Source organism: Simochromis diagramma, unplaced genomic scaffold, assembly GCF_900408965.1.
Source record: "Simochromis diagramma unplaced genomic scaffold, fSimDia1.1 OVJJ01000610.1, whole genome shotgun sequence".
Classification (NCBI taxonomy): Eukaryota; Metazoa; Chordata; class Actinopteri; order Cichliformes; family Cichlidae; genus Simochromis; species Simochromis diagramma.
The window spans coordinates 426,751-442,573 of NW_024387063.1; the positions used below are offsets into that span (position 1 = coordinate 426,751).

The following is a 15,823-nucleotide window of genomic DNA, read 5'->3' on the forward strand; positions in this document are numbered from 1 at the left end:
GTCATGTTTGCATAGTAAGCTAACGATTAATAAGACGATGTCAGAGGAATTGGTGCACAAATTATCATCACTCACAGATCAGTGCTGTCGCTCTCTATACACAGTTCACGCGATTGCAAAGTGAAAGCAAAAAAACAAGCGCAAATTCAAACGCGATTGCAATATGTCACATATTGACAGTGGCTCACCGATGCCAATGACATAATTACCCAGCTACATTTCTGAAAGAATGCAAAAGCATTGACATATATTTTTCCTTCCTACAATAGCCCGACGGGCAGGGCAGAGATAGATTTTGGTAAACAGACTGAAAAAAATCGCTAGCCCCGGGACGTCGGGCTAGCGATATTGCGAGCCCTGTATCTGATTGAGGAATCACTCATCTTTGGAAAAGAGAGTTTATTACAGAGAAATGTCTCTTTCCAAAATAAAAGCTATACTATCCGCTTCTTCTGGGCTATATTCTCAGCAGCATATTAAACATATAAGGAGAATCATGTGCTAACAGCTGTCTAAATGATTCGGCTAAAGTTAGTAGCATGCTTGCTTGTTTTTTTTCTGCTTCCACTTGTCTTTGCACTAGGATGATGTCGGCGTAAATGTGCAGTCATATTCGTTGTGTTCCCACTAGTGCTTTCAGGTTAATCTCGTTGAAATGACCTTAACGCCACAACACGGCAAATCTCCGTTAACGAGCTACCACGGATTGCCCCGTGCATGGGGCTAGACGGCAAACACGTTAACGAGCTAACTGCGCTAACACACTAGTTCCCACCCATGTAATTGAGCATTGCGTGGCACATCCAACATACTGTTTTACTTTAGTCCATGACTCGCTTACCTTCAGGGTCATACGTCACATGAAAACCAAAATAATTCCAAACGCCAGATCTGAATAAGGGTGGGGGAGGTCCATGTTAAAAGGAGAGCTTAACTTCTGTCTCGCTAGCTTGCCCTGCGCTCTTCCTTCTGACGATGCTGTCTGTGTTGAGCACTCAGTGAATCTGCGTTCGACTACTCCGCCTAGGCTCGACAGTGCAGCCTAGGCGGAGTAGTCGAACGCAGATTCACTGAGCGCTCAACACAGACAGCATCGTCAGAAGGAAAGTTGATAAAATAAATTACAAATTTTGTATTGTTCGATACATATGCGTACCGAACCGAAAGCACTGTATCGAACGGTTCAATATCGATACGAATATCGTTGCACCCCTAATAAGTATATATAGCTGTACATTTGCATATGGTTCGATGTGTTACTGGGGTAATAAAAGCAAACGTAACAAATTGTAAGGAAGAGTTTATGATGGATAGGGCCTAAACTGGAAGAAAAAGTGTGTTATTAAATATTGAATAGGGGGCGGGATTAAATAAGATTATGCTTCTTCCTACTGCTTTTTGAACATTTAAGTTATTTATAATTATTATTTTGTTTTCCTTGTATTTTGTATTTTTTGACTTTTTTTTTTCTGTTCTTGTTTTACTATTTTAACATGTTCAAAGTAAATATACAATACCAGCTGTTCACTGTCTATAATAAAGACAGTGAACAGTTAATAGTTAGTATTCCCATGTACTCATATTATATTATGATTATATTAATGTAGCACCAGGTTCTGTAAACTTGTAACAAAACTATCTGGTAGAAACTGTGAGTACATTTCAGAGCCCTCAGTACTTTGTGACTTACATAAAGATGTTGAATCAGTACTTCACAGTACTTTAAATATCAAGCATTTTTAAATACTTCTGAAGTACAAGTATCTGCACTTCTTCATAAGGACAAAGTATCAGTATTTTGCCGCCTCTGTTGACAGACAGTGTTAATCTCTCTGTTTTGTGTCACATGTCAGATCAATGTGGGGATATTTCAGTTTTTCTGACACAGAACATAAAAGTATTTATCTGCTCGGCTCCACTGATCTGAAACTGGGTTCGTTAAACACTTTTGTTCTTTCAAACAGTTTCAAAAATGCCTCCAAAGAGAAACGTACAGAACCTTTTAGTTTCCATTTCCTCGTCTCTTCTAAAAGACAAATGACAGACAAGTGAAGTCAAATGAAATGGGTTTGATTCTTTCCTCTAACTTTTCTCTCTTAAAGACAAACAGCTGATGTGACAGTACTCACATCATTATTGAATGTTTTCAGTCCATAAATGCAGTGATCAGATTGTCAGTGTTACCACTTGTGCCACAGCTGTTCATTTTGCTGATGTTTTGATTCAAACTTGATCTTTATTTAAAGTGAAAACAGAGTTTCTGATGAATTGTGCTGTAACAACTGTTGTTGTGCAAGATGCTGCAGAAACACTGAAAAGCACCACAATAAACCAACTCTGCCAACCACAAGTGTAATATGTGTAGTATGTAACACACACAGAGCAACCCTCTGATGTCTTTTCTGAAGCTGCCGTGTGTATTAACCAGTTTGTATTTTCAATATTCACGTGTAACTTGATAATCTGCAAATGTGCATTTGTTGAATTTGTCTGCAATAAAAAGTTGAACCTGTCTCGTCACGCTTCTTCTGCCAATATCAAGAGACGGGCAGAGCTCTATTCTCTACTCTATGCTATCAAGGTTATTATGTACACTGTGTTTAGTCAGCAGATCATACGGGCACCTACACACACATTTAAACTATAATGAATATGCAAAGAAGATAACCAGGAATTAGCTTTCACAGTTCATGTGTGCTTTTCTCAGCACTCGTGGTTCAGACCACGCTCATCTTTAACTCGCCTCATTTTGAGCTCAGCTCTAATTCTGTAAAGTGTTGTGAGTCCATCTCACACACTTGTATCACATCAAAAACATTTGTTCACAGATTGAAAAAGGCTTCCTGCCACCGAGAGCATCTCCTGGATGACTAAGACATTGTAAAGAATATCAGACACGCTGTCACTGCTGGTAAAACTGCAGCTTTGCTGTCTTGAAGTTTTATCCACTTGCATCTGGTTAACCATGTATGCAAATAAGGAGGAAGATGAGAGGGTGTCATTTTTTAACACTTCACTTCTGTATCTTAAAGACTGGGATGAGTCGACTTCTGCTTTATAGAAAGGACTGTCAGTTATCTACTTGCATTTTAACGGCTCACACAGAGCAATGAGGGGAGCAGCTATGAGTGTAATAACAGCAGTCAGTGGATTTGTTCTCCTCACTGTGACAGGTTGGTCTACTTTGAGTAACCAAATGTGACAGAAAATATAATTCAGACACTGATTTGTTTTCAGGTGAATGTATTTTTCTTCCATCTGTAAAATGATGCTGTGTGAAACATCGTCTGTCCTTACAGCTCTGCAGCTCCAGCCTTCTGTCTCCATTCTTGAATGTTTTTCTTTGCACTGTTAACACTCAGCAGTTCAGAGTTTTGCAGTCTAATCATTTTATCTGCGTTTTATTCCAGTGCCATAAATCCGGATACTAATGATGTTTGGGTGAAAGACCCAATAATTTAGTCTAATTATTATAAATCATCTGTCGTCTTAGATTCACAGAATCTATTTGTTGTGTTTAAGTGGATTTTCTCAGGATGAACATGGCCGACGTCTAAATGAATTATTGATTATCTAAAATGTACCCTTTAATAACAAAAACTGACTGTGTAAGACTCTATATTCCTCTCACTGCTTCATTTCCTGCACCTTTCCTACACTCTCAAATCATTCCCCCTTTTTTCTTCTTTTCCACCTCGACCATGCTGTGATCGACACTCCGTCTATAAGATTCATGCACACTAAGAGATTGTGTTTGTTTAGCCTGTAAAATGAGCGCATGTGATGTGTGAACAGATAACACACACATTGCATCTCTAACAGAAATGCTAGTGGTGTGTTGTTTGTGGCACTTTATTGGTGTGAAACCAGTTTTTTCCCCTAAGTTTGAAGATTTAAAGTGAGATAAATGAAACTACATGAGCAATAATTCCAACAAAAGGTTTCTACTTTTATCTGTTTGCTACCGTGGGCTTCACCCTGGACACATGAAACGGCGTTTTATTGGCCCTTCCTTCGCCACTCTCCGTGTCACAAGAAGCACTCAGGCTGGCCGGGAATTTCCTGGTTCCCTCTCTGTCTGTGTTAACCTGGGGGTCAAGGGTAGCCTTGCCACTGAAATATTATTTTAGATCTTCATCTGTGCTCAGGATGGCATCTATCACCTGCTAAAATACTCTGACACAAAGAAAACAACTGTTTAATAAAACTTTACTTTGTGGTTGAGTTAACTCCCAGAACGACGTCTCATGCATCATAATGGAAAGAGGAGAAGTTCATGCTGTTAGTGTTTCATATGGTGACTGTAATAGTGGATCAATGGAATCAACTCTGGCAACTCTGTAACTTCTACACATTTACCTTTATCATCATAGTTTGTTTTATTCTAACATTAAGTGAGACTCTATTTATCTGTCCAACACGTGGAGCTGAAAATGTAGCCAAATGAGTCTGTTTAATTTTTGTTAATCTAACTTTATTTTTTGTTATGATGTGCTCTGTGTTACAGTCGTTCTGGGTCAGTATGGCTGGGGAGTGACTTACACTTCTACTCCGATCTGTGCTGTAAAAGGATCCACAGTGGAGCTACGCTGCACCTTCACATACCCATCCAGAGCACATAATCCTTACATAGTTTTGAGGACATTCTGGCTCACAAAAGAGAGTAATAATGAAGTTGTGGATCTGACAACAGATCCAGAGTATTCAGGTCGAGTTCAGTATCAGTGTGAAAACAACGACTGCACTCTGAGAATCTCAGACCTCAGAGAGAGCGACTCAGCTGAGTACAAGTTCAGATTCATAACAAACGATCCAGGAGGGAAATATACTGGATCACCTGGAGTCACTTTGACAGTCACAGGTAACATGTTCATCCACTCATTTACTATTTTAAATCCAAGTGTTTGCTGTGAGTGTGTTTGTGTGTTTTATCTGAATGTTGTCAGCTGAGCTTAATGTTCTTTATTTACTAATGGGCAGATCTGCGGGTGCAGGTGAGCAGATCAGCTGTCAGTGGTGTTTCTAAGTCAGCAGATCTGAAGTGTGAGAGCAGTTGTCCTCTGCCTGATAATCTCTCCTACATCTGGTACAAGAATGAACGGATCATCAGAGGACAAACATCTAATCTTCATCTAAACTACCTGGATCCTACAAACAGGATTTCCTGTGCTGTCAGAGGATATGAGAACTCCCGCTCTCCTTCAGTGGGTGAGTTTATGCTTTAACATAATGCCATGTTGTGGAGCCGTGTGGCAAATGAGCTGTAGATTTTATAGGTTTTCATAAGGGTAACACTACTGGTTTGTATGTTGCTGTTGATCACACAACCTGTGTAGTCGGAGCTCATAAATAGTTATCCTACACTGAGGTCACTGGAGGGAGGAGACCTTTCTCATGGGCTTATACTGAGGCCTTATCACATCGTTTTCATTTCTGTCCTCGGATGTTGTGACTAATATCCAACTCTCTCTGTCTCACAGTGGTGAAGGATGTCTGGGATGTGACTTACTCTTCTACTCAGGTCTGTGCCTTCAAAGGAGCAACAGCAGAAATACGCTGCACCTTCAGATACCCATCGACTATAGATGGAAGAAATACAGAAGTTGTCAAAAAATTCTGGTCCATCAGAGACGAAAATAATAAACCTGTGGACCTGAAAACAGAGTCAGAGTACAGAGATCGTGTTGAGTATCAGTGTGAAGACAACAACTGCACTCTGAGAATCTCAGACCTGAGAGAGAGCGACTCAGCTGAGTACAAGTTCAGATTCATAACGTACAATCCAGGAGTGAAATATTCTGGTGTACCTGGAGTCACTTTGACTGTCACAGGTAAAATAATTTTCACAGAAAGTCACTTTAAACATTTATAAGCTTTTCAGCTGTCTGTCTGTTGAGTTGTTTTAATATAATATCTGTTGTTTGCTCCCAGGTCCACAGCTCCAGGTACATGTGAGGAGATCAACAGTAAACTCTTATTCTAACTGGACAGAGCTGACATGTCACAACAACTGTCAGCTACCTGATCAATCTTCCTACATCTGGTACAGGAATGGACACAAACTTTCATCAGAAAAACAATATTTACAGCTGAACACATTTGATTCTGCAGACAGTTTTCACTGTGTTGTGAAAGGATATGAGCGATTCCCTTCTCCAACAGTGTGTGAGCTCTTTTCTTACTCCTTTACTCGTCAGTGAAGCTGATTGGTTTCTTTTTGGGAAAGTTATGATGTTTTTGTTTTAGAATATAAACTGTTAATCATGTAAAAATTAGTTGTTACCATGTTGTCATTCTCCTTATTTCTCCTCCAGATGCTCCAAAGCTTCCCTCTGTGTCAGTGAGTCCCTCTGCTGAGATAGTGGAGGGCAGTTCAGTGACTCTGACCTGTAGCAGTGATGCTAACCCAGCAGCTAACTACACCTGGTACAAGGAGGATGTCATCAACCCTCTCAGTTACCAAAACCAACATGTTTTCAGTTCCATCCTGCCCTCTGACTCTGGAAAGTATTACTGTACAGCTGATAATGACCTGGGACAAAAGAGATCTGAAAGCAGAACTATTGATGTGAAATGTGAGTAAAATACATTTATAAGCTGTAAAGACTTTTTGAAGAGCTGTGAGACTGCTGCAGGAATATGGAAAAACTTGAGTTACATATCACGAAGACCATGTTTGCAGTTTTTAGAAATACTGTTATTCTTTTTATTTTCAATGGTTGAGTGTGTGAGCTGAACTATTTTTATGCATTCAAATAGAAAAAAAAAACAGAATTACATGATTAGAAAATGTCATAAACAAATTTTACATGTTTTCTATTCATAATAGAACATAAAAAAAATCAGCTGAGAAAATGTACGATTTAAAGAGTACAAGTAAAGTATTTGTTCATTCTGAGTTTCATGACAGTAACACAAGTCCAAAAATTTGGATGGGGCCAACGAAAGGCTGGAAAACTAAGAGTTACTAAAAACATCTGGAGGAACATGTTGCATCAAGTTAACTGGCAACATGTTTGGGTATAAAAATAAAATCTGAGAGAGTTTCTCAGAAGTAAAGACGGGCAAAGGTTCTTCAATCTGTAAAAACCTGTGACTACAAATTGTGGAAATTTTACAAAATTATCGTCCACGATGTAAAATTAAAGATTTTATGTTTTAAGACTCTGGATGCATGATACCATCAAATACTGAGAGAATCTAGAGAAATCTGTGTGCATAAGGTGCATTGACTGAGATGAATATTGGATGCCTGTGATATTCAGACCCTCAAAAAGGTAAAAATGTCTCTGCTCCAAATCTTTTGAAAATGTGCTGCTGTCACTGAATTCAAAATATGCTTATTAGTTTGCAGAGTTTGGCAAACCTTAGCAGCACAGACAGAAGTAGCCTTGGTTTCTTCCAAGCTAGCATCCACTCCTTTATGCTGAATGAGACTGCCTTTGCCAGTGGGCTGTCATTTGCTTCCTGTCCTGGTTCTCCTTTACATCCTTCCTTCTTTTTGGATGCTCAGTCATCGGTCAAGAGTGCAGCCCAGGTTACTGGCCAGTGGGCTCTTCATCTTTGAACAAGTAACTGCCATTATATATTAATACAATAAGAAGACCACAGACTAGAGTTTAAGGTGACTAGCAAGGGCAGAAATATTTCTAGTTGGTCATATTACTAATAAAAAAAAAGTGTGTAGGGTATGATTGCTGGGTATTCCATCCAGCCTAATGCAGAAATTAGTCAGCTTTATGGTTGTGAAAATTGGCGGACAAATGGCAGGATGTGTTTTATAATCTAAGATACAGGGGCTTGTAAAAGTATTCGGCCCCCTTGAACTTTCCCACATTTTGTCACATTACAGCCACAAACATGAATCAGTTTTATTGGAATTCCATGTGAAAGACCAACACAAAGTGGTGTACACATGAGAAGTGGAACGAAAATCATACATGATTCCAAACATTTTTTACAAAGAAATAACTGAAAAGTGGGGTGTGCGTAATTATTCAGCCCCCTGAGTCAATACTTTGTAGAACCACCTTTTGCTGCAATTACAGCTGCCAGTCTTTTAGGGTTTGTCTCTACCAGCTTTGCACATCTACAGACTAAAATCTTTGCCCATTCTTCTTTGCAAAACAGCTCCAGTTCAGTCAGATTAGATGGACAGCGTTTGTGAACAGCAGTTTTCAGATTTTGCCACAGATTCTCGATTGGATTTAGATCTGGACTTTGACTGGGTCATTCTAACACATGGATATGTTTTGTTTTAAACCATCCCATTGTTGCCCTGGCTTTATGTTCAGGGTCGTTGTCCAGCTGGAAGGTGAACCTCCGCCCCAGTCTCAAGTCTTTTGCAGACTCCAAGAGGTTTTCTTCCAAGATTGCCCTGTATTTGGCTCCATCCATCTTCCCATCAACTCTGACCAGCTTCCCTGTCCCTGCTGAAGAGAAGCACCCCTAGAGCATGATGCTGCCACCACCATATTTGACAGTGGGGATGGTGTGTTCAGAGTGATGTGCAGTGTTAGTTTTCCGCCACACATAGCGTTTTGCATTTTGGCCAAAAAGTTCCATGTTGGTCTCGTCTGACCAGAGCACCTTCTTCCACATGTTTGCTGTGTCCCCCACATGGCTTGTGGCAAACTGCAAACGGGACTTCTTATGGTTTTCTGTTAACAATGGCTTTCTTCTTGCCACTCTTCCATAAAGGCCAACTTTGTGCAGTGCACGGCTAATAGTTGTCCTATGGGCAGATTCCCCCACCTGAGCTGTAGATCTCTGCAGCTCGTCCAGAGTCACCATGGGCCTCTTGGCTGCATTTCTGATCAGCGCTCTCCTTGTTCGGCTTGTGAGTTTAGGTGGACGGCCTTGTCTTGGCAGGTTTACAGTTGTGCCATACTCCTTCCATTTCTGAATGATCGCTTGAACAGTGCTCCGTGGGATGTTCAAGGCTTGGGAAATCTTTGTGTAGCCTAAGCCTGCTTTAAATTTCTCAGTAACTTTATCCCTTCATGGTGTTGTTGCTCCCAATATTCTCTTAGACAACCTCTGAGGCCGTCACAGAGCAGCTGTACTTGTACTGACATTAGATTACACACAGGTGCACTCTATTTACTCATTAGCACTCATCAGGCAATGTCTATGGGCAACTGACTGCACTCAGACCAAAGGGGACTGAATAATTACACACACCCCACTTTGCAGTTATTTATTTGTAAAAAATGTTTGGAATCATGTATGATTTTCGTTCCACTTCTCACGTGTACACCACTTTGTATTAAGATAAGATAAGATAACTCTTTATTGTCATTGCACAGTCATACATAGTACAATAGTACAATGAGATTGGAAAACTGTCCTACGTCGGCACTACATATAACACAACACGACACGATATGACACAACGCAACACAAACAACACAACACAGTATATTAACTTAGTAATAAAAAAAAAAGAAGAATAAGTGTATGTGTATTGCACACTGTTATTATTGCACATTATTGGTCTTTAATGTGGAATTCCAATAAAATTGATTCATGTTTGTGGCTGTAATGTGACAAAATGTGGGAAAGTTCAAGGGGGCCGAATACTTTTGCAAGTCACTGTATATGAACACATGTAAGAACCGTTACAAATGTCTACATCGAAATCTCAGTAAATAGTGATATATAGTTTGAAGAAAAACCTGCAGACAGTTTTAACTGTGCTGTGAAAGGATAAGAGCTTTTCCATTCTAACAGTGTGTGAGTTCACTTCTCTTACTCCTTTACTCCTCAATAATGCGGATTTGTTTCGTTTTGGGAAGTTTACAATGTTTTCCTTTTAATATTTGAAAATTTGGTTCTAACTATATATTGTATATATTGTAATTATATGTTGTATGTTTCCTCCTCCAGATGCTCCAAAGCTTCCCTCTGTGTCAGTGAGTCCCTCTGCTGAGATAGTGGAGGGCAGTTCAGTGAATCTGACCTGTAGCAGTGATGCTAACCCAGCAGCTAGTTACACCTGGTACAAGGAGGATGTCATCAACCCTCTCAGGTACCAAAACCAACATGTTTTCAGCTCCATCCTGCCCTCTGACTCTGGAAAGTATTACTGTACAGCTGATAATAACCTGGGACAAAAGAGATCTGAAAGCAGAAACATTGATGTGAAATGTGAGTAAAATAAATATATTTTTTAAGTACATTGTCTTAGTTTAGGATGTGGTATGTTTTCTGTGTTCTGATGAGTTGCAAAACAATATATTGTATTTGTATTTTATTTATATTTTACACAATTTTGTCACACTTTTTTGGACTAAAGGTTATTTAGGATTTTTTTTTTTGTTCTGTGAATGTCTTTTAATAAATATAACACATCAATGTACTCTTTTACGTATGTAACTTAGTTTTTTCATTAACAGTGTGTGTGTAAGACACTGATAATTTACATTAAACTCTTATATATTAACAGATGCTCCAAAGCTTCCCTCTGTGTCAGTGAGTCCCTCTGCTGAGATAGTGGAGGGCAGTTCAGTGACTCTGACCTGTAGCAGTGATGCTAACCCAGCAGCTAGTTACACCTGGTACAAAGACAACAAAGTACTGGCAACAGGACAAAAGGATGTTTATCACTTTATCTCCATCAAATTGGAGAACAGTGGGAATTATTCCTGCAAGTCTGAGAATCAGTATGGACAGAAGAACTCTACGTCTCTATCAATAGATGTTCAATGTTAGTCTTTTTTCAGTGCAGATCTCTAAAAAAATAATACTTGATAACATTAATAGAATGTAATTATATACATGTTTTTTATTTAATGTTTGCTAGATCCTCCAAAGCTTCCCTCTGTGTCAGTGAGTCCCTCTGCTGAGATAGTGGAGGGCAGTTCAGTCACTCTGACCTGTAGCAGTGATGCTAACCCAGCAGCTAATTACACCTGGTACAAAGACAACAAAGTACTGGCAACAGGACAAAAGGATGTTTATCACTTTATCTCCATTGAATTGGAGAACAGTGGGAATTATTCCTGCAAGTCTGAGAATCAGTATGGACAGAAGAACTCTACGTCTCTATCCATAGATGTTCAATGTTAGTCTTTTTTCAGTGCAGATCTCTAAAAAAATAATACTTGATAACATTAATAGAATGTGATTATATACATGTTTTTTATTTAATGTTTGCTAGATGCTCCAACACTCAAAAAAATGAAACGTTGACTTTAATTAAAATTATTTTGTCAACAGGTTCCACGAAATTGAATTATGTTAGTTTAAAGCAAAAATCTTTAGTTCATCTAATTTAAAAAAAACTACTTAAGATTAACAAGACATATTTAAGACTAACTAAATCAAGTTATGTTGTATGAACATAGATGATATATTTACAGGTTAGATAGTTTAGATTAGTTACTTCAACACATTTCTTATTTGTGGCAGTAAAATGTTAAATTTAAGTTAGATTAATTCAAATATTATATTTTCAGCCACCTTGTGCTTTATTAATTAGTTTTACATAAATCTATTTTGTCAACAGGTTCCACACAAATGAATTAAGTACATCCAACTTATTTTTTAAAATTTCTTTTATTGCCAACACATTCAGTGAGCATTTGTGTAAACCCAGTCCAAAATAAAACACAACAGCTCATTAGGGTTAGTAATTAACAGTATGTAGACAGATGCAACATCAAGACTTTAAATTAAATGTCTGTATCTGCCAGAAATAGAAGAAAAGAAAACAACCATTGAAGATCACATAACACATTGATAAGATGACACTTGAGTTATGCACATGTGATGCTAGTAAGGTCTGTGGAGTGTTTTTTCTTTTAGTGTCTAAAATGAATAGCAAAGTTGCTATTTGCAATGATTGCTTAGGGTCAGTCCAGTAACACAACGCCAATGAAGTGCTTTCCTTTAACAATGCAAAGTGAAGTGTCCACCTCAACAGCCACAATTTAAAAAAAAATTAATGTAATGATAATAATGATAATAATAATAATAACAATAATAATAATAATAGTAATAATAATAATAATCAGTCCACTGATATTAGCAATCAAAGAAAATTACATCACCATCCCAAATAAAACTTTAACAAAACATGCCAACATTATGGTCTAACAATAAAACAGCTTGTCAGCGTTCAGTTTTTTTGCAACAGCACAGCAGTAACCATTTAACACTTGCCACTGTCAACATTTATTTTACCAGTGTTTGGGCAAAAAACTTCAGTTGTAAACATTTTAACATGGAAACAATTGTTCGTCTTTAAAAGTCCGCAAAATATACATTCATCCTGCATTCCTAACTTACCCTTATTCTTAGTATGTATTGCAATTACCTTTACAATGCACACAATGTAACACAAACTGAATATGAACATATTTCCACCTCATAACAATATGCCTTGAACGCTAATATACACACCACCCTTCAACATTTCTGGTGCAGTATCATCTCTCAATTAAATCCTTTAAATCTCAATACTTTTGATGGTCTCTTACTAGCCCCCCCACAAGAGTAAAATCTCTCAAATTGTAGTAGTTTACAAACTTTTCAAAATGTTCTAAATTTCTCTTAAATGTAATTTTCCCTTTATCTGTCATTTACAAATTACCATTTTATTCCCATTCAGCCTCCGAAAAACTTCTGTCCATCTGACAGAACATTCATCATCCAAATTAAGGGTTGGCTTATTCATTCAGTTTATTCTTGAGCATCTGTATCTTGGTCAAGAGTCTGCTGACGTACAGATGAAGGAAGAGCTTCTGAAGTACTTCAAAGAAAGCTTTCAGTCTCGAGGTTAACTGAGATTCAGTGCATATATCCCACCCATTAAGAGTGCACATGCAGAGGCCAGGTCTTCCAGGTCATGCAGGACACACTAGATGGTTATACCCACATCGGCTGGAGGAGTGCTGGCATCAGCTCTTCTGATGGTAAAGAGAGCAAGGGTAATTTGTTCCAGCTCCCTCTGAACAGCTGTAGCTTAGACACAAAAACATAGAAAAATGGCATCCAGTTTTAAAAAAAGAAAGAAAAAGGGCCAAAGCTACCCTTTAATGAAGTAAACACAATATTAGGAACATGCACCCCAGTGCGCCACTATTTTAGACTACAGATTCAACGATGAATATAAATAGTTTGGGTATACAAGAAGATTTCCCAAAACATTTAAACAGGTTCCATGCAAATTACAACAACAACATTACAACATGCAACAACATTAGTTATTCAAAATTTGGTTTAATACAGATAAAAAACTAAACTAAAATTACCAACCAATTATTCTTTGAAGAGGATGCTTGGGTCTTCATTCAGGTAAAAAGGTAGTGCCCTGAGGACACACTCCCTCCCCTTTTCAATAGTTTCCTTCTGTAGAGAGTGGCAGAGATACAGGAAGAGAAAACAGAAATACTTTAGGATGACACAAACTCACATTATACGTAAAATGAATGACATATCCACTGCACATATAGACATGAACACAAGACCAACTAATCATCACATGGACATGAATAGTTAACCTGTTGGGCAGGGTTTCCACCACATTATATATGTCCATAATGGAGGTATAGACAAAACTAATACATCATCTTTTTTGCATTCAAAACATAACATAAAAACATTCACTTCTGGTTTAACCTAAATCGAGGGATCAGATTTTACATATATGTTTAGGTAATTTAAGTTTTCCAACGTTTTGAGTACCAAACTTTGTCTTGCTTAATATAAATGTAAGTGCACTGTGCAGCTACCATACACTAGCTGTTTAAACTTGAAAATGATCTTATTAGCCATAATATTTTGCTACCAACAGAATAACTTACCTGTGTGGCAGGGGCCAAAGTTTGTCTAATTTTCTTCCCTGCAACGCCTCCTTTTTTCTTGAAGACTTTTATGAGCTGGTCAGTGTATTGGTCAAGTTGCGCAAAAAGCCTTGGAACAAGTGGAGCAGTAGTAATCCTCACAAATTCTGCTTCCACCTGAAAACATGTCAACAAACACAACATACTGTACTGTAAATATACATACTATATGTACACATATACATACTTTAATAACTAAAACTAATGTAGAAAGACCTCATTAAAGCTATAATTTTAACACAAACATTTACACAAAATGCTAAAGGAGCCATTACAGCTTTTATTGTTATTTATCAAGTTCCAAAAAATATTGATCACAGCTGATCTGAAAATAATTTCATGCCTCAGGCCCCTGAACTGCAACCTTTACAATGGTTCAGATCTGGAGAAGAAATAACAGGGGCATGGGATGGGTCACTGAAGAAAACTTAACTTATAAAACAGTTTTGTTTATAAAACAGTTTTGTTTTTAAAAGTATAACAGTTCACATACCACATACAAGCTCAGCAGTACCACATACACCACATCAGTATAGGAGGGAGCAGGTAAAGGCAGGATCTGAAATTTATAAAGTAAAACAAGAAATTCATTATTAATTTCAAGAAGCAAATTATTGTTTGAATTACAACTTAATAAAATACTACTCAGAAGAAAAGCAAGAGATTGACACTGCCATGTGCTAACTTTCTATAGAAGCAATTATCACCAGGTCTGTCGACCTCCATTGTCTGTCCACTCATATGTCTTGAATAATTTTATTTAAAAATTTAAGTGTGTACTTTCACAAACTGTAATTTATAACTATGTTGATATGCATAACTCCGCTAGGAAACATGCTGTATTTACAGACCATTTTTACATAATACCGATTACTGATAGAGCATAACAATGGTGTCACAGTGGCTTTCGCCCTTGACTTTTTGGATTTTAAATGTCACTTTATGCTATCCTTGCTATCCTATTCGATATTTCCGACTCTCGGATTACAGAAAAGGAATCCCAAGAAAGCAAATGGAAAAATAACCCCTTGAAAAAATAACCCCATGAATCCCTGTAGCTAATCCCTTAATAAAACAAAAACAATAAAAATGTTTCTTACACAGTCTACAAAATAAGCATGTCCAGGACCCAGTAAAACTAATGTAGAACAAGCGCACGCAAACGATATAACATGTCTTGTAAGACAAACGCAAAATATAACCATGCTCAACATGTAGATACTACACAACATAGTCAAAGAAAAAAGGGGTCTTACCTCTCAAAGAAACAGCAACTTGGCGCCAAAACAGCGTTTTTCAATTAAATTTGAAGTCTTGCGCATGAGCAGGCCCAAGCCGTGAAACCTTCTTGTTCTTCGCGGTTTCATTACAACTGTTTTTGCATTACTGCCACCTTGTGGATATACAAGGTATATCGATCCTAATTGACTTAACTTAAATGTTATGCCATCAAGTAACACATTAGTATTATGTACGTTGAATAATAGACACAATTACGTAGACTTGATTAGAAAAACATATGTTAACTTAACAAAAACATATATTTTAAGTAAAATGAAAATAAATAATTAATATACACTGAACAATCCACCTCATTCATTTTTTTGAGTGAAAGCTTCCCTCTGTGTCAGTGAGTCCCTCTGCTGAGATAGTGGAGGGCAGTTCAGTCACTCTGACCTGTAGCAGTGATGCTAACCCAGCAGCTAATTACACCTGGTACAAGGAGGATGAAGACTCACCTAAAGCATCAGGACACAACTTCACCATCAGCAACATCAGACCTGAGCACAGTGGGAGTTATTACTGTGTGACCCACAACAACAGAGGGACTCATAACTCCACCTTACAGCTGACTGTTGTAGCAGGTAATCATTGAGGATGTACACATCCTGTACAGGGAGGAACGCTGGTCTGAGCGGGGAGTCAAGGAGACCATTTACGTGAAAAGGGAAAGACCATCTCTGAATCGAGGAGGG

At 38.0% G+C, this 15,823-nt stretch overlaps 1 protein-coding gene and 1 long non-coding RNA gene across 2 annotated transcripts in view; one reads left to right on the top strand and one right to left on the bottom strand.

Moving 5' to 3' along the window:
• Nucleotides 1-1,222: 1,222 nt before the first annotated feature.
• LOC120742114 (B-cell receptor CD22-like) overlaps nucleotides 1,223-15,823 on the top strand; it is a 34,099-nt gene continuing 19,498 nt past the window's right edge. Inside the window, exons 1-10 of the mRNA XM_040045261.1 lie at nucleotides 1,223-3,173; nucleotides 4,508-4,861; nucleotides 4,981-5,208; nucleotides 5,481-5,831; nucleotides 5,932-6,165; nucleotides 6,315-6,575; nucleotides 9,889-10,149; nucleotides 10,448-10,708; nucleotides 10,805-11,058; nucleotides 15,463-15,563. Coding sequence (XP_039901195.1) covers nucleotides 3,110-3,173; nucleotides 4,508-4,861; nucleotides 4,981-5,208; nucleotides 5,481-5,831; nucleotides 5,932-6,165; nucleotides 6,315-6,575; nucleotides 9,889-10,149; nucleotides 10,448-10,708; nucleotides 10,805-11,058; nucleotides 15,463-15,563 — 2,369 coding nt within the window. The 5' untranslated portion in view covers nucleotides 1,223-3,109. The remainder of the gene's footprint in view (nucleotides 3,174-4,507; nucleotides 4,862-4,980; nucleotides 5,209-5,480; nucleotides 5,832-5,931; nucleotides 6,166-6,314; nucleotides 6,576-9,888; nucleotides 10,150-10,447; nucleotides 10,709-10,804; nucleotides 11,059-15,462; nucleotides 15,564-15,823) is intronic.
• LOC120742095 lies at nucleotides 12,300-15,453 on the bottom strand. Its single transcript, XR_005697756.1, has 5 exons — nucleotides 15,104-15,453; nucleotides 14,341-14,406; nucleotides 13,809-13,964; nucleotides 13,261-13,353; nucleotides 12,300-12,966 (listed from the first exon to the last, which is right to left on the bottom strand). It is a non-coding gene; the product is annotated as an uncharacterized LOC120742095 (long non-coding RNA).